Here is a 19,254-nt window from a genome sequence, read left to right as displayed (position 1 = left end):
TAAGTAATGGGCAACTTCTCTTTTTCAATCTCTCTTCTAACAGCTATGAAAAATCTGACACTTCCAAAAAATAAAAAATCTGACGTGGACCCCGTTGTACATGCCCTCACCGCACATCGCCAAATTGCGGCTTGTGATAACGACGGTACGTGCTTCCCATTCGCATGTGTTGCTTTTTATGTTTCAACAAGCAATTTATTTTCTACTCGTACTATTTTTAAACGTAGCTTACGTTCTTTCCATTCTACGCGAACATTCTCCCACGACGGCAAAGCGGCGAGTTGGCCTGGCGTTCCCATTCGCATCCTCGGATCCTCCCTCGGCGCGCGCGTAATCTGAGGTGAGTTCTTCATGCGATTCCGGGCGCATCCGTCATTTCTGTCCTTCGCAAGTAGGGATCCCTTCATCCGTGGGTTTGGGTTTTGTTTTCTGCGGTGATGGGCCCGAAGAAAAAGATTTCACTTTTTTTAGTTCCTGGAAGAAATTCCTTGCTGGAAATGGTTGGATTGGTCGATGGGGAGGTTCAGAGTGGTAGGCACGTCGATTCGACCCTGAAGTTTGGTGGATTTCAGAGATGATGTCTCGCAAATTTACCTAGATAGAAGGTGCGGTATTTCGGACGATTCGTTTTGTTTGGTTTTGAAAAGGGATAGTTCTTAGGTCGTCTCGGGTGGGCTACAAGCCTGCAGAGCTCATTCCTAGCTCAAGAGACGGGTCTCCTCATTTTTAACTGCAAGGGAGTATGATTGAATAAGGTGGCAGGAGAGTTCAGCATTAAGATACATACTCGCAAATTTGGGTGTCGCAATGAATGTCAAAGGATTAAGTAAGGTGGTCAGCTATGTCAAGCGGGGCCAGTTTTTTTAGATTAAAAAAGAAGTTGACAAATGAAGTCTTAATTCGTAATAGATGCTATCAATTTAGTCAGGAACGAATCCACTTACTTGGAGCTTCCACTCAACGAAATAACCTTTTGTTTTACTAGTAGTGTAATATGACTCATTTTGGTGTTGTATCAGGCCAGTTGTACTATTTTAGACCTTATTATTTGTATTTTATCATGGTTTTCAGTTTTCAGTAAAAAGGGAAATTTGTGGGGTGTGGTGCGATTGTTGGTTAAGATTGACATAGTGCACTAGAGAATCATGAAGCATTCCCTCTTCCATTCTGTTGAATTTGAGATGCTACAATGCTGGAACATACCAATGCTTTTCACATTTTTGATACTGTCATCACTCATTGTGATAGACTGATAGGTGGCTTTTGAATCGCTAAATTGGTTTCGATTTTTCAGTTAGCTTGACTTATCACCTTCAAGAGGATAAGATGCTGTGGCGCACAATACGCAGTATGGAGGTTATGGTACATTCTTCTAGTTTCCTTCTTCCAAAATTGCATCAGCCAGCCAAGACTCCAGCAAACAGCTATAATCTGGTTGTTCTTAACCAACATCTTCCACGATTCATGCCTCGTCTCTGGGCTCAAGGTAAGCAACCCTGTCTTATTTGATCCTTTATATAGTGTGTTCACAACATGTATCTTTGATACTATACCTTCGAATTTGGTTTAGAGCAGCAAAGTTGAGAATATGTGCTGATGGAGGAGCCAATCGTATTTTTGATGAGATGTCTCAGATGACCAGTTATGAAGACGATGAAAGCACCAGAAATAGGTTATTACTTTCTTGCTCCATTTGTAGTGTAGCGCTTAACTAATCTTAAACATTTTCAATGTATTGCGGTCAAGGTTTTTAATTTTTTTTTGTCATAGATATTGTTGACAATAGAGTGGCTGCAACAACTACAGTGGCTTCATTTCTATATATATATTTTTTCTACTTCTCACTTGAAGCGAGATCTACATGGTAGTTTCAAGCTGGAGGTAGAGTCGGCCAAATAGGTTCTGTATTAGCTAGGCTGGGTAGCTGTCAGTTGCAGGTCTTTGGGTTTGAAAATTGTGGGTGGGGCATTATTTTCTCTCTCAGGAACTGTATACTTCAAGTGTTACTGAACTCTACGTAGCATCGGCCACATGGATTCCAGTTAGGATACACAACTTCATCTTTGGAACAAAATAGATACCTCTTTATGGTGTGGTTTTTATTATCTGAAGTACTGAATATCAAAATCTAATATATTTCTGTTCCATTGGCTAACTGGACAGTGCTGATCGTTTACTACTCAATAATCAATAGGATGGGCTTCTTGATATATTGCACAGTGAACATTACCAAAATAGTGAAGTAAAATCATACTTGTTCCATTGCTACTACTTACTATAATAAATTCCACAGAAATCTCTGATATGTTCCATTTCTGTGGAGTTCCATAGAATAGCGGCGGCATTTTCAGCAGCTAAGAAAGACTATAGCGCACCTATAGCGGGCTAATCCATTTAGCGTTTTCTTTCAAAAATAGGGGAAGTTTCAGTTATATCTTGGCAAAAAAAGGGAAATATGTGACTCAAACATGATTCGAGCTACAACTAATTCAACTATTCAATGCAAACAAGTATTCAGCTATTCAGTTCACAAGTTTTATCGAATCAGATTGAACGGAAAATCAGAGAACAGGAAATAAAAAGGAGAAGAGAAGAGAAATTCAAAAAACAGGAAGTTTAGGGGCTAAATTTTTTTGAAACTTCAAATTTTTCATTTTTGAATGGTTCAAAAAACGGGCTATGTGTGGCCTGACCTCTGGAAATCCGCACTCGGTTAAATAGGGCTATAGTCGGCTATTAGTGGTTTTTCTCATTTATCCTATAAATGGCCTAGCTGTAGGGGGAGGTCTCGCAACAGGCTATAGCTGGGCTAAAGCTGGCTGTTTACAACTTTGATCTGGTAGTTCACTAGCCTTATACGGAGTCCTTACCGCTTCAACGAAATCCATCCAGCAAAACCTGATGGAGCGTGGCAACATCGCTTGTTAAGACAAAAAGCAGGCCATTGAATATTAGCTTTTCAGAATGTAAATTTATCCAAAAAAATCATTTAATTCTGAATTTCTTAATATTAGCTACAAATGTTTGGTTATACAATAGCCGCTCCAATTTCATTTCAATTAAACTTCATTTGTTTTTTATTACTATTTTCTGGATTTTAACTCTATTTCAGAAGTTAATTATCTATATCGAGATTGTTTGAGTAATTTTTTTACTTACATAATTACAAAGGTTTCCTGGATAGTCAATGAACGATGATTTACACCGCCAGGATCATTTTGAAATCTGATTTCCTTAAATATTTGGTTTCCACGAGTGTGTATTTCTTGGCACTAACACACGTGTGTAATAATAGAGTAAGTATTGTCTACAAGTGACTTTAGTTAGCACACACATGCATGGAAGAATTTTGTACATAGGACATAAGGGTCATGAATATGCAACTTATGATCAATGAATATGTTGGTGTAGGTAGAATTAAGCATGGCAGATTGTACAGATTGCACCACAGATGGCAGTAATTTTCCCCATGTATATTGGAAAATCCTGTTGTTTCTGAGGACTCTAGTGTATCAATGAGGTTGTACAAAATACTTATAAATCATTAAGGCTAAGCCATCTAGATTGCTGTACAGTCTGTATGGGCCCATTCTTTATTGCAGATCTCCTGCTTTTTTTCGAGAAAACGCAAAAAGCCTTTGCGTTTCATTTCATTGAAAAGAAGGAGGGGAACATAGGTTTATCAGTTACAACCCGCGGAAGGGGTATGAACAGGGAACAAGCAAAACAAAGGAAAAATCAGTGCAGATCTCCTGCTACAATTGATACACACCTCTATCTGTGGTACCTGATCAGACATAGACTAATCTATTCGGAATTTCAGTGTATGCTTTCCAAACACCATTAATAGTACACTCTGATGTCGAGCGGACAATTTTTTTTTGTATATGTCAATGGAATTTCCTGACCAGTAATTTTTTTTTGTATATGTGTCTTTGCTCGATTCTGGCCTGATGATCAGGCCAAAGAGTATTATGTAGAACTTTCTCCTTCCTAAATCTCACAATTCATTGCTTTTATCCAGGTATATTCCAGAAATAATTGAGGGGGATATGGATTCTATAAGGCCAGAAGTAAAAAGATTTTACTCTTGTCAGGTTTTCTGCTTGCTTTCCTTTCTCTACAAATTTTACATTATCTGTGGTATTCAGGTCAACTGTTAGTGTTGTTTGATTACCATGATACTGCATTACTGCTAACATAATGCATAATAAACGAGAACTGAGTGCTAGCTCAGTGGCAAGGCTTGTGAGTGCGTAGCCAGCCCACCCGGGTTCGAGTCCCAACGGGACCGAATTAAACGGGGTGTTATCTAGTGCGTATAAATTCGCTGCTAGAGAGATCTCATCATCTATCGCGTATAAATTCGCTGCTAGAGAGATCTCATCATCTATCTAACAACGTACAGCCAAGGGAGGGAATCTTCCCCCGTTGGCCAACGTTTTATAATGCATAATAAACACTCAGCATGTGTTTGCACAATTTGATGAGTTCAGTTTAGTTTCGGATTATCAATGTTAACAATGCCACTACTCACTCAATGTTTCGAATAAAGAAATATAACCACTTAAAACTGGAAGAAAATCTTCCCCCGTTGGTCAACGTTTTATAATGCATATAAACACTCAGCATGTGTTTGGCACTTAAAACTGGAAGAAAATCTAGTTGAAGACTGAAAAAAGCAGTGGTGACCGAACAGTATTTTGATTTATTTTTTTACTTTGTATCACAATGATCAATTTCATATCTGGCAGTTACCTAGTCTTTTAAAGTGCAGTTGACTGCATGTTATAAAAGGGTGACTTTGATAAGTAAAAGCTTGTTCGGTTTATACCTTAATCCAAGAGTAAGAGGTCCTTCTGCAGTTTTACTTAGTGTTCATATGATTATAGTTAGAAACAAGAGTGATGTCTTTCTCATTTTGACTAAAATCACAACTGCTTTCCTATTGTTTCTAAAACTGCCCAAGTTTTCCTCTTCAAGATTGAAAACAAAAGTCAAGATTGTACGGTCTTAGTTTAATAATCACTATAAAAGAAAAATATGGTGTAGGATTCTATTCTCCATTATATATGGATATTCCTTTTGGGAAATATGAAGGCGTTAATTTCAGTGCCTGAATATTTCTTTTCTTATATTTCTTAAAAACTCATTGTGCAAGGATCCTACATAAGTGCATCTGTATCAAGGCTTTTCGTATTATTCCACTAGTTACGGTTGAAGGAGGACAATGATATACCTAGGAGAAAATAATCACATCATGACGATGTTGAGATCTGTGGGGTTCAGGCGTTCAGCAACACACATACATCCCAGGATCCTTCTCTGACGCTATTCAGCGCATATTATTTTTGTCCACATATTGCAATACAACTATCCACTGTTTCCATCCTGCCGAAAAATTTCAAAACTATTTTGACAACTGGTAACTGGCTGGAATTTTGAGTTAAACAAGTAATACTTGTTGACATGGAGTATTAGGAGCGAATTTGACACCGGGTGTCTCACTTTGTCAATCTTGAATTTAGCACCGGTGAACTAATCTTATTGCAGATGTGATTATGATGCCATTTGTTCTTGTTCTGCTAAACTGTTCTCCATGCAGGGAACCAAAATTTCTGATAAATCCCACAACCAAGAGACAACAGATCTGCACAAATGTATTTCTAGTATCCGCGACCGCACTCCTAATCATGAAAAGTCCAATGTAAGTAGCTTATGTACTTTCTGATTTGGTTATTTATGGCATTGATATATTTTACAGAAGATATTTTCTATCAAAGTTCACCTGTAATGGTTACCACTATGTAACTTACATTTTCAGTCAAATATTGCAGCTCTGCGTTCTCGTTACTGGAGCACTTGGTGGAAGGTTTGATCACGAGGCTGCAAATATCAATGTTCTCTATGTGTTCTCGGACATGCGGATTGTGCTTCTCTCAGATGATTGCTTAATCCAACTTCTTCCCAAAACACATCAACATGAGATCTATATTGAGTCGTCTTTAGAAGGACCACATTGTGGACTTTTTCCTATTGGAGCACCGTCTACAAGTACTACAACGACTGGCCTCAAATGGAACCTGAGTGAGTTTTCTTCTGCTTGTTTGCTTCAAGTTCTGCGATTCGAGAGTTTAACTATATTCCCTTAAAAAGTTACCAACAAAGATGAATCAAATTTAACATGAAATTGACATCATTGTAGCTGAAACATATGTGAAGTTATCCACCTTTCAAAAAAAAGTGAAATTATCCATGTCTTATGAAAATGCATAAAAAAATTGCAAATTCCATGCTATTGAGGCAAAACATTATCGAAAGGTAACTGAAGATAGTGGTAGTCGATTTTGTAGTCATTTTGATTTTGAGAATCAAATTCAATTTTACTTGCAAGATATGAAAAACAACAGATTCTTAGCAAATGTTGTTAAAATCTACCACCTATGTGCTATCTTTAAAGATACATGGCTACAGGCTATACCTTACATATTTTAGCAAATTTGGTCGAGCGTAGCCCCTTTAAGGAAAACGGCTTCTCAGGAGCCCAATCTGAAGGCGCTAAATCTTACATGCAGGATCGCTGGTTTCAACTGGTCTAAACATTTCGAGTAAATTACATATAGGTACCACTTTTGGGGCAACAGTTTCAAGTTGGTACCATCTTTGATAATTTTAACAAGTAAGTACAACTTCTGCGGCAGGAAGTAACAAATAGAGCAATTCCAGGATTGACACCGGTTTAACCACGCGGGCCCCACTTGTCAGAGCAAACGGCCGTCCGCCAGCCATTAGGGCACGAGTCCATGGGACCAGGTCGTTGACTCCACTCCCAGCTCGCGCGGCTCGCTCAGGTCCTTCGAAGCGCCGCCTCGCCACACCCCGCCGCACCAACAGCGCTGCCACCAGTGCCGCCACTCCCGGTGATGCGCAGATGCAGGGCGAGGTGGAGCTGGCGCGGGCGAGCGGCATAACGCGGCCGGTGGGCACAACCCGGGCGCTGCTGCCCAGCCATACGCGCTGCATGTGCGCTCGAATGTTGCTGCGTGCTCTAGTGCTCTTGGCGTCGCATGGCTTGGCCGCTGGTTTGATGCTCGCTGGCTGCTTTTGGCATTGCGTTGCGCGCTGCTTGTTGCCTGATAGCTGCTTTGGTTACTTAGGTGGGCATTGCTGTGCGCGGCTGTTGCGTGTGCGGGCGAGGCGCAGAACGTGCAGCGGTGCAGGCCACGGCTCGGCTGAGCGGAGCTGTTGTCGCGTGCGAGCGGGCGCCGTGCGCCGTTGTAACTTTGCTGCTGCCTGGATGTGCGCACACACACGTATGTCGAGGGAAAACGCTTTGGGCCGCTTGCTTCCACGTCCGCCGCGATGTTCCTGCACACGCGCGCATGGCCGAGGCTGCCGTTGCATGCGCTGCTACTTGCGCGCGTTCGGATGAGAACGGCACCAGCTCGGTGCGGACGGCGCGAACGGCGGTCATGCGAGGGAGAGCCATGGGCGTCACGTATGAGGGCGAGTGCGAGTCCAAGGTCGCGCTGGCGGTGTTCGAGGCAGCCTGCGGCAAGGAGTCGTGCACGGTGTGGCACACCGAGGACTTCTGCGCCGCCGCGCACACCAACGTCGTCGTCGAGGCGGCTGCCGCTCTCACCTTCTGCGCCACCAGCACCACCAGGCCCTCAGCGCCAGAAGTTGGCTCGCCCTGCCGCCGTGGACGGCGGAGGTGACATGACCGCGCCGGGGAGGATGCAACGGTGGACGCGGCGGCGTGGGATACTGCGAGCAGTGCATGGCCTCCGGCCAAGATCCGAGCGCCGGCCAGGGATGGCCGCAGGAGCAGGTGAGCTCGGGGACAGGGAGGATGTGGGCGCCGGCGAGCTGGTCTCAGGCTGCTCCGACTTGCGCACAGGTCGGGTCAACGCCAGGAAAAAGGAAGAAAAAAGAATTAGAGGAGGAAGAAGAAGAATATCGGAAACCTAACGGCTGTCCGACGGCCGTTTGCTCTGACAAGTGGCCCGCCGGTTATACCGGTGTCAACCCTATAATTGCTCTATTTGTTACTTGCTGCCCCAGAAGTTATACATGTTAAAATTATCAAAGATGGTACCAACTTGAAACCGTTGGAAAGAAGTCCACATAACCCCCCTAAGTATTGTGTTTGGGACACTAACCCCCCCTAACTATTAAATGGGACAAATCACCCCCCTAACTATGAAATACCGGGCAACTTACCCCCTCCAACCCCTCAAAACCGGATTTAGCTGTTTTGAGAGCTGTTTGGTCCACGTGGACAGTGGTTTTGAGAGCATAGCGACACCAAAATCCCGCCGCTCTGCCATTGCTGCCGCCTCTGCCTGTCCCGCGCCGCTGCTGCGCCGCGTTCCAGTCGATCTTGCCGAGCTCAGAGAGGTTGCATCGACCGCGGCCGTCCCCGATTCAGTGAGATTGGAGCTGCTCCCCAATTCGTTCCCGATTGAAGAGGAATCAGAGAGGGTGGAGATCCTCCCGACTCGAGCAGATGCGCGTCTGCCGTCGCTCTGACCTCGATTGATCAGATCAGCAGAGAGGGTGGAGCTTCGAGCGATCGCTGCTCCATGGTGTTGTCCAGTGGGCTTCAGCGATTGGAGGAAGCTTGTACTGAAGCTTCAGCGATCGATGCAAGGTTCCATATTGACAAACAAAGCACATCGCTTTGAGCTCTCATTTGCTGAAACAGAAATGGACGTAGTAGCCCAGCTAACTGATATCCCTAACTTATTCAGTACTGCATCATCTCTATTAGACGTAGTAGCCCAGCTAACACTCACACGGGCAGCCTACATGTACTGAAGAAATATCAAAACAAAAGCCCAGCCTTTTCTGTCCAGCCCTCATCGAGTCCATCCTCCACACAAAGAGGGAAATGGGTAGCTCCTTCGGGGTGAAAAATTGAACAAACCTGCACTGATTCGAGAACCGACCTCGAGTCTTCAATTAGAGCTGCCGATCATCGGACTGGACCTCGCCTGCGTCGCCGGGAGAGAGGAGCAGCACGGTGGAGAGAGGAGCGGAACAGAGCGGCGCAGTGCGGGACAGAGGAGCGGATCAGAACTCGCCAAGACCATGCCTAACCCCCGATCATCGGATTTGACGTCTGCGCCGATGGAGAGAGAAGCGAAGCGCGGCAGAGAGAGGAGCAGCCCGGACTGCAGAGAGAGGAGCGGCACGGAGAGAGCAGAGCACACGGGTCGGGGGAGAGGACCAGAATAAACGGTTCTAGTATTTGGTTCGACCGGACCATGTGTGACCGGATCAAACAACTGTCAAAACAGCCAATCTCATCCCAAAACAGCCTAATCCAGATTGAGGGGGTGAGTTGCCCGGTATTCCATAGTTAGGGGGGTGATTTGTCCCATTTAATAGTTAGGGGGGTTTAATGTCCCAAACACAATACTTAGGGGGTTATGTGGACTTCTTTCAAACCGTTGCCCCAAAAATGGTACCTTTATGGAATTTACTCAAACATTTCCAGCCCAATATCCTTTTGTTTGAGATTGTCCTTGCTCCTACTATATGGGAAAATGTTGATGCTACTATCCTTAGTTTGGGCTAACATTTTCTACTTGCAGGTGATGCAAAAATGAAATTCGGCAGCATGATTAGCACGTCCAACATCGTGGATTCCGAGAAAGTGACCGTGCAGTCTGATGCAGATCTTCTATGGACAATTTCTCTTCGAAATCTTACCTGAAGGGCTTTCATCTCCGTTTCATTTGAAACATCTGCCTTGTTTCCTTATAGTGAAATCTTTGACATCGATGTGCACGTAACTAGCTAAGGTCAGACCTTGTACAGTGCAGTTGAATTTGTGTTCAGAAGTTGTTCTGTATATCTGGTAAATAAATCTGGTGGCTCGTCGTTGAGCCTATGTTGTCAGATTGATTGAAACCCACGAGGTTACGATAATGATGTCTAATATACGTTTTTGTGCTGGTATAAGTGACAATCGGTCTCAGACGTGTCTGGTAGACCTACTTAAATTGTTGCAGACGGTAAAATGCCATTGAATTCGGCGTTGCATATACACAAAATCATGCGCTCGTCGTTTTCTTTTTCATTTTTTCGTTGATTTTAGACCTGTTTTGACGTTGTGAACACCTCCTCCCCCCCCCCTCTCTTGGCTTTTGACATGACACGAATCGATGGAACACACGACCCACTATTTACTCCGTACCAGGAAGCCCATGTAACAGCTCGCCGGGCACATTAATTCATCACCCGGCACGAGTACGATGTTAGCCTACAACCGATGATAATGACATGTCCTCCCTCTGCAAACTTTGGTCCCACTGGACGGTAGGGATGTCTCGTTACTCTTCGTGGGCTAATTTGCTCCCTCACTGTTAGTGGTGAATGCATCATTTTCGCACGATTTTCAAAGAAGTACGCAGCCACGGTAGCTGGGCTTGAAATGAAGCCTTTTGTCCAAATTCAGCAGCGGCGTGTGAAGATGCCTCTATGGGCTATGGCTATGCATAGATTGTGCCTAGCCTAGGAAAAATAGCAATTTCACCGTTGTTAACAACGTCATTTCAGCATTTCTAGAGAGCTAACACATAGCACATACACCAACTTTTATTTGCTCCAATTTGCAAACATATTCAAGGCAGATTTGTACACAGTTTTCCCTCCGGCGCCATCAAAAAAATGTGCCCAGTGGCCCGACGCATAGTGACTGGGTTATCCGTCGAGACGCAAACGCGGCTCAAATATGCTTCTTGGACGCGTCTCGGCGTTCGATACGTCTTCTCGAACGTGTCAATTGGCGAAGAGGCGTCGCTTGAGCAGTCTGTGCCACGTTAATGGCGATGCCTCACCTACCAAGCGGTCGCCGCCCACCTCTGCCAACAAAATTAATGTCGTTGCCAAGTGTGTCACGCCCCTCGCCATCCTCCGGCGTATACAAAGAGGGGCGGACGCTCAGCAGCCTCATCACCTCTTTCACACAAACCCTAGCTGCCGCACAACGTCCACCGTAGTCCCCCCCCCATAAACCCGTGAGGGAATCCATGGTCGGTCCAGCTGGCCGGCGAGGCAGTCGTGGCCGCGGCTACGGTGGCCGCGACAGGGGCCGTCGTGCTAGATCAGCATCACCTCGTCGCTCGCCGTCGCCGTCATCATCTTCGCAGGAGGCGAGCTCCTTCGAGTTCATCCTCCACATCAACGAGGGCCCCATCACCATCAAGCGGCTGCCGAACAAGTTCGCCTAGTTTGTCGACGACTTCGAGCCGGTCGAGTTGCACCTGCAGGAGGCCAGATGCGGCTATTGCCGGTGGCCTGTAGAGGTCTTGTTTGACGGGTAGGGCAAGATGTACCTGCACACCCGGTGGGACAAGTTCGCCCGCGCCGACAACCTCGAGGTCGGCTTCCTGCTCACCTTCCTCTACGAAGGCGGCGTCGAGATGATCGTCAAGGTGTTCGACAACACATCCAGCCGCAGAGACTACCACACGGACGAGTCCGACGAGGACACCGACAATAGTGTCATTCGAGTGTTCTTTCTTTGCAGCGAAGATGACCATCGGCCAATTGAAGCCACTAGTGTAGGTTTCTGGATGTTCTTCATGCGTATCAAAAAACATAAGGCACACGGAACACAGCAGGATTTTCTAGTTTAACCGACTAGGTGTCTGAGAGTGTTCGTCCTTAGCAGCGAAAGAATATAACCCACGAGTCCAATACTAGTTAAGTTTTCTTATTTTGCAACTTTTAAACAATGTTTTAAACTATGTAGTAGTTTGTGTAATGTTTCTACCTATGATTAAATGAAATAAGAATAAAATAGTTAAAAATATTATGGATCGATCATCCTCGGTAAAAAACAACTATCTTCGTGTCTGCGGTTCGACGCAAACAGACGTGTACGACCATTTTAAACGGCTTGAAAATGCTCTTAGCATCTGCAGCGGAACAATGACTGACACACACTATCGTTTTCACGGTCAGTCCCTCTCAGCGACTTCGCGAGAGGAATGCCCGGCTTTGCGTTTGGAGGCAGGTGTCAAACGAAACGTCGGGGAAAGGGCGCCGCGTCGTCCGCGTGTTTTGTTTATATTTTGGTCTGAAGACTGAACTGTGAAGAGATAAAAGTCCCAGTCTAGCACAATCACGAGCCATGTTGAATCTGCAATAAAGGAAGATTCTTTTTATGCTGTGGTGCTTGTGAAGTCTAGCGTTCGCGCTCCGCAGTCTTCACAGGCAACCTACTGTGGAGATCTGTTCGTAGTACTCCTACACAGAAAGAGACAGCGACAAATTAAGTTACTAGCATGCAGGTCCGTGCATGTTCGGAGCAGCCAAATTGCACTTCCGCCCCCAGTTCTCCTCTGCTGAACGGAGTCGGAGCAAAGAAGAATAGCACTACAGCACGGCTAGGAGATTGAGCAAATGCTTCTTAGCCGCTTCCTGTTGCACATGACGTGGCCGCGGCGCGGTGCGCAGGCCATACTTACCACCACCCAACAACCAACACCCATGCGCGTTGCCGTCCTGTTGCATGCATTCTGCTCTTCCTTTCATTCGGGTCTGGTGGTGCCTTGTGGACTCGGGGAGTTTGGATGGTTGCGTATCTCTGCGTTGCGTCCATCCACCCCCTGGACATCCAAGCACCTCACAAAAGCGTCACGGATGACAACATCCACGTCGCCTCCTTTGTCCCAGGAAGATTGTCCGGTTCCGAGTTTTTCCTGGGGCAAATTTGTGCCATGATTTGGGTGATGTACGTATAGTTTACTTTTTTCCCCTGTCAATCGGTTGATGTAGTTGTACTCTTGTGATTCTCGCAAGGATTTGAGAATGACCTCCTTTGTCCTGGCACGTGTATCTAGAAGTTACATGCCTGCACTGCGCCCCCTCCTCCCGTCGGCTCTCCCTCGGCCGGCGCGGTTGGGATGGGCGGCGGCGGCCAGTGCTGCGGCCTCCCTCCTCCCGTCGGCTCTCCGCAGCACTCCGATAGGGGCTGGTGGTGGGCGGCAGCCAGGCTCATGACCTGCGCCAATTCCCCCCGCCTCTCGCCGGTGAGTGGAGGCGATCTCGGGCTTCACCCGCGACACGAGGTCGCCCGGGGCAGCAGCCTTGGGTAAGACGGTGGAGGCGGCTCTCTTCTTCGCCGGTGAGGGTTGGCCTGCGGTTGGCGGTGGTGGATCTATCGATCTATCACCGCGTTCCGGCGGCAAGATGGAGATGCTTGGAAGCCGGCGACGGAGTCGCCGGTGGAGGGTTGGAGTGGCCAGCCCGGGATGGTCGCCGACGTGGGGGTCCGACCTGAATAAAGGCGGAGGTCCTAGGGTCTCTCTTGCGTGAAGAGGAAGACCTACCGGAGGCCTGGACTCGTGATCTAGCCGGAGTGTTGAGTTCCGGAAGGCTCCGCCGGCGAATGTAACAGTGCTTTTTGCCTGGAGTTTGCTGGATCGGTGGTATTCGGTCGTGCGCACCCATGTTTTTATTCTGACCGATTGGTTCTGGAGGGAGCGGCGCGAAGCTCTTTTTCTGTGTTGACATCAAGTGACTATGGATCTATGATGAAAGTCGGAAGAAGAGAAGTTCATGAAGGCCGGAGGGGAGGACTAGCTAAGGGAGGTTCAAGTCTCCGCGTTGTTGAGGGACTTGCTTGGTGTTCCGGGATTCACAGCAGCGGTATGAAAGTGAGGGCGACAACACAGGTGAAGTTCAGAGTCCTACCTTTCAGGGTGAAAACCCAAGGTTTGGCATTAACTGGTTGTGCCTGGCAATGACCTTGTTGGAGGCATTGTTTTGAGAGCGGGGACTATCTTCAGGGTGAAAACCTAAGATCGTTGATCGGGCGACGATGGTGTTCGCGCACTGTTCCCTTCTTGGAGGCGTCATTTTTGGAGATTCTGTATTTCAGGTGTTGTCTTGGCGGTGGATGTATTGCTGTTGTTAGGCCCGAGATACTGTAGCGGGACTTTTGTTTCTTAGTTTTCTTTTCTTTTTTTTTTGGCTGTGTGCATCCGTAGTGCCATTAGGGTGGTGCGTTGTTGCAGAGGCTGGGTGTAATTGGTATCGTTTTGATATTAATATATTCCCTTTATCGAAAAAAATCTAGAAATTACATCAAATCCACTCTTGCCTGAGAATGAAATTATGGAACATAGGTACCCTGATCTGTATGAATATTAAAATCAGAATAAATACCATTTTTTTTAGAAAATACAGAATAATTCTTTTTGCATGTAGAGGGTATATGCGGGTATGTGCCTACCGAGTTACAAACTTAAATTTGGAAGTGTGTAGTTAGATAAAAAAGACAAAGTACCGGATAATCAGTCCAAGTTAAAGAATTTATTGTACAAGTTGCCTATTTCTCTCTTTTGCGGGGGCATGCACATACGTATCTTTCCTAGAAAATTTGTATGCATGAGTATGAAGGCTATATAACAATGCATGATACGTTGTTCATATTCCATGCATTAACTTCTCGTAGGTATGTCCAACACAGAACGGGCCAAATAGAATCTAATGCGGAAGATGGGGATAATCTCATGCAAAAACTAATAATCGAAACAAAGGCAGAAATTTTGGCCCATCTCACTAATTAAGGAGATGGTTTTTAAAATAAGTTTTATGGTGGCGAGAACTACCCTAAAATGAAAAGCCCGCTCTCGTGGCATAATATAACTCATACAACACAAGTATTTGCACCCACCATACCCCAATTCCGGGCCTTGAGCAAAAAAATCATCAAACAAATGTAGATAGAAACATACCTAGTTTTAGCATCGTGTGTCTCGTAGCAATATTATCTAGGTTAGAGCACAAATCGATAGGGAGCGTGTACAGTCGGCGCTTTGATAGCTCAATCCACATTGGTGGAGACTCGTGTAGTGTAATGGCTAGCATGCAAAAGCGCAAACACTACAAGAAGCTAGAGTATCAATGATGAAACAAACTGACGGTTTGAGAAATCCGTTAGGGAATGTCTTTTTATGTGATGGTACCGCGTTTTTGCGTCACAGATGGCGTTTAGGGCTGCTCGGCCCCGAAAAATCGTGACAGGCGGCCTCTAAATGTCAACGATTGTCCAGAAAGAAGCGTCGCGGGAGATGGACGGCCCAAACTGCGGACTCGGGGTGGGGGGGGGGGGGGGGGTCACAAGAGCTGGGCTTTGGGCCGCTGGACACACCTGATTCACCCTCTGCACGTTTCTATTCACGTACTTTTCTATATACCGCCTGCGTTTCCGACCTGGTCCGCACAAGTGTCCAAGGCCTAAAGCACTGGGACCCATATTTATAAGAAGAGACAACCGCATGTACCCGACCTGCAGCACTCGGGCCCGCATGTCAGGTACCGACACGACCTTCCTGTGTGGGGCCGCCGGTTCCGACAGCTTCCCAGCATGCAAAATGGACCAGACCTGTCAGTAGGACCAACATGGACTTCACATGTCAGTTGGCATGCAAAAAATATGCGCATGTGCCATCACAAGCACCAACACCCGGATTCAAATCCTCACCTCTACCTCGATTTATAGTGTAGTATTACACCTTGTCAAGTATATTGTGCACTAACAAAAAATAAAATAGGAATGCCACAATCCAAAGGGAAAAAAGCATATATGATGAGTGGACACGAGAAGACACCAAAATGGAAAGCATTTTCTCTGAACTTACATGTGCGAATCTCCTAGCCCTATCTTGAATTTGGGTGAACACATTCCGATACATGTGTTTTTTAAAACAATTTGAGTGGGCATATGTCTGAAATGGATTCCGCATGAAAAGATTATACTTATTTTAGTGAACACTGTGTAAAACATAATTCGAACCGAAAACAAGGACAATGTACTCAAAATATACTCATTTTCTAGTTTAATATGAATAAGATTGATTGTATTACAGAGTTTTGTCACGGATCTTACCATGTAGTACAAGATAACCTTGAGGCATTCACTATTCATACACGGCAAATTGTAGACTTCAGAGACTTCTTAATATTTAAATACACATCATGTTTCCCCCGACGAAAAGTGTCACCACATTGAATATGCGTTCTTTTTACCGGTGCCAGCGACAACTATGAGGAATTTCCTGGTGAGAATGATCAATAAGACCGAATTGCACCTGGAGCGGGTGATATTTAAAATTCTTGATCGATAAAATCACAACAGATTTTATGAAAAAAGAGATAGAGCTTTTCCATTGAGCTGGCATTATTAGTATGTTTTAGGCTCTAACGAAAATCAGAAGAGTTTATATTTTATTGTATAAATGATTCTGTTAGAACCATTAATATCTCTAAATTATTATGGTCTTTGCATTATTATTTTTAGAGTTCGCTCTATCTTAAATTATGTTCGTCTTTCGACATTGTGAACCTATGGAGTACAACTAGTACAGTACAAGTGTGTAGTATTTGTTTAGCAGATGGTTTGAATAATTGTTCATGCATGTGCACCGAGCTAGATTTTTTTCATTTCTTGTTTACTCAAGGCCTGATCTTTGCCGCTACATTAAAAAAGGGAAATCCAAATCACTACCTGATATCCCAGTTCGGATAGAAAATTATCGTTAGTCAACGAGAAGAACTTTCCTGTTCCATCGTTCACATAATCATATTTAGGGGACTTGTCAACTGCCGTTTTTTTTCTCGGGACAGAAATTTCCATTTGTTTTCGTCCACGTGAAAGTTAATTATTGCCCTAAGAAAAAAATAGATTAGAAGAGCATCTCACAAAGCTAAGGACTTAGACTAGTCACAGTGGAGAGTATCATATAATAGTATCATGTGTATGATACTAGTATACAATATTATCTTCACAATGCATAATATCATGTAGTAGTATCATATGTTACATGTATTTAATTATTTGTAGAATCTCAATACAAAAGTTTGTACTCCGTACCTATGATATTACTATCATCTCTTTCATCATTAATTGATGTGACACATTAGCTTTTTTGCATGCATGTAGTGCATGCATGGAGTACTAGCTATGATATTTCCATTGTGAGTAGTCTTAATATAGCTGACGTCCTTCCCGAAGACGTGACTACATTTTTATCTGTTCTTTGTTTTTCTTCACAACTTTTGGATCATTTGACTCGAAATGTGTTGCGGTAAGCACCAAAACACTTACATGATATGCTGATGATAAGAAGAATAATGGGGCGCCTTCGAACACTCGCTGGTGCACGCGTGTCGTCCAATTTGGACTCTTTCTTGCTTGCGAAACAATTCATGCTCGAAGACCACGGTTTGCTCGTCAAAGCATTGATAAGTCTTGAGATGTACTCCTACACTACTGGCCGGTAGTTAACACGGCCCATTAATGCTTGTACACAGAATGTGAAGCGTATCATTTTTTCTTACTTAAATAATTTTACAATCGGCCTCTACATACCTAGCATGCACACAACCGTTTGGATCCATTTATTACACACCGAATAAAAGTAAAAGTCTAGGTAATACCGAAGCAAATGACTAAAAGCAAAACTATGTGATAAGTGGATCAATCCATAGATCACGATATCATCCATGTTAGGAAAAAATATCCCTCGCTGTATTCTCCAACCGTATAGACACCTCCGTAAAGAGGTCTCGATGAACCACACGTTGTAGGGGCGACCACAAACGGAAAATAGTTATGCAACGGTAGATGACCTGCAAAAGAGAACAACATTTATTATTAAAAACTTTATCATTTCTGCATAGCCATGGCGACCAAATAACAGCAATGACTCCCACCCTAATAAGTGGTTTAAACATAGGATCCACACCATTAAACCAGTTGCCAAAAATATTTGCATCACTACGTGGCGGGTATAAGGTAGAACCTATTTGGATAGTTTACCATATAGAACGAGCAAATGAACACCAGAAGAAAATATGCTTAATAGTCTCGTCATGGTGACATAAGACACACTTTTTGCTTCCCTACCAGTTGCGTCTTGCAAGGTTATCTTTGGTAAGAATCACCAACTGGCGAAGATACCACGCAAACACCTTAGTTTTCAGTGGAATCTTCATCTTCCAAATTTTTGAATTATTATCGACATGGATATCATGTTGAACTAAAGCATTGTACATCGAGGCCACCGAGAAAACACCGGTTCTAGTAAGGTTCCAACGAAACACATCTGACCCTTGCGTCAACCAGACAGAATCCAGACGTCGTAACAAGTCATTCCATGATGCTTGTCTAGGCCCAATGAGACTACGTCGGAACGACACATTTGGTGGGTGTGGTGACCCAGCATACCAATGCATGGTGTAGTATGCAAGTCGTTGACATAACATCAATGAAACACCATTCCACTAGTATTGCATCCCTCGGAGTGGTACAACAGAAACATTTGCGGGTCCAATGCATGTCTATAGAATTAAAATCCCGACTCTTTACAAAAGATCAACACAGCCTTCTACTTTACAATGAGGTAAAACTGCAAATAAACTCCAGAAGAACAACTCGTAGACTAGACTTATCCTAGCTCTACCTATAGAGGTATTTGACTGGCTAGAGAGACTAGATTGAATTCTAGCTAATTAGGATCTAGGATTAGGGAGCTAGTTCCCTTCTACTTCTAATCTAGCTAGGTTTTCTCCATGGTAGATGTAGTGGTTGACTCTGTTGGATTCTCTGACAAGGTCTTGTCGCTTCAAGTATTTGGCTCATCTGTCTTCGAGTTTGCTGTAGATCCTCCTTCAATGTCTTCATGTCTAAGCAGGGGATTCAAAGAAGGATGAGTACGAGCCTACTCAGCAAGTTCATTATAGGGAAAGAGATGTTTGCACTAGCTACATCCATGGACCAGAAAGTCATAAGAAATGCAAGTTTTTGTAAACATTTCTTCAAAATGTTACTTTTATTCTGAAAAACTATGTCCGTCAGCTTTCACCGGGTGTCTAGAACTTCATGGAGTTCCTTTCCAGCGGCGTTCACAGTTCCAAACCCGGAACAGGGAGTGACAAGCCATAATTTGATACACTCTGCAGAGGTGTGTTACTTTACCCATAAGATAACTTATCCTTGTTGCCAACCTGGCGTACTTTCCCGTCCACACTTTCTTGGTGTGAGGCCAGGTGTAAGGTCCTACCCAATCACTGGGCCTTCCCGCGACCTCGCATACCCACCCAAATGTTGTAGCCATGCTGAGTTTAGGTTCCGTCTTCACCTTGGTCCCTTACCCTTCGGCGCATGACCCTCAGACACACCCTACAACCCCTCATAGATACACCAAACCGTAGGAGCAATACGGGGCTCCC

At 44.7% G+C, this 19,254-nt stretch overlaps 1 protein-coding gene across 2 annotated transcripts; it reads left to right on the top strand.

The window, feature by feature from the left end:
- Positions 1-209: 209 nt before the first annotated feature.
- On the top strand, positions 210-9,969 carry LOC127327152 (thiamine pyrophosphokinase 2). 2 transcript variants are annotated; one of them, XM_051353932.2, is made up of 7 exons: positions 210-340; positions 1,295-1,486; positions 1,576-1,672; positions 4,025-4,097; positions 5,606-5,707; positions 5,838-6,087; positions 9,600-9,969. In XM_051353932.2, exons 2-7 carry the CDS (start codon positions 1,327-1,329, stop codon positions 9,719-9,721), a joined length of 804 nt encoding a protein of 267 aa, XP_051209892.1. In that variant the 5' UTR covers positions 210-340; positions 1,295-1,326; the 3' UTR covers positions 9,722-9,969. The 2 variants fall into 2 exon arrangements, with proteins under 2 accessions (XP_051209892.1, XP_051209893.1); XM_051353933.2 differs by lacking the exon at positions 210-340 and having other exon boundaries at positions 1,347-1,486; positions 1,571-1,672.
- Positions 9,970-19,254: the final 9,285 nt, after the last annotated feature.

The sequence above is a fragment of the Lolium perenne genome, chromosome 3 (assembly GCF_019359855.2).
Source record: "Lolium perenne isolate Kyuss_39 chromosome 3, Kyuss_2.0, whole genome shotgun sequence".
NCBI classification, from domain to species: domain Eukaryota; kingdom Viridiplantae; phylum Streptophyta; class Magnoliopsida; order Poales; family Poaceae; genus Lolium; species Lolium perenne.
Note: the sequence above shows the minus strand (reverse complement) of the source record. Positions and strands in the feature narration are given on the sequence as shown.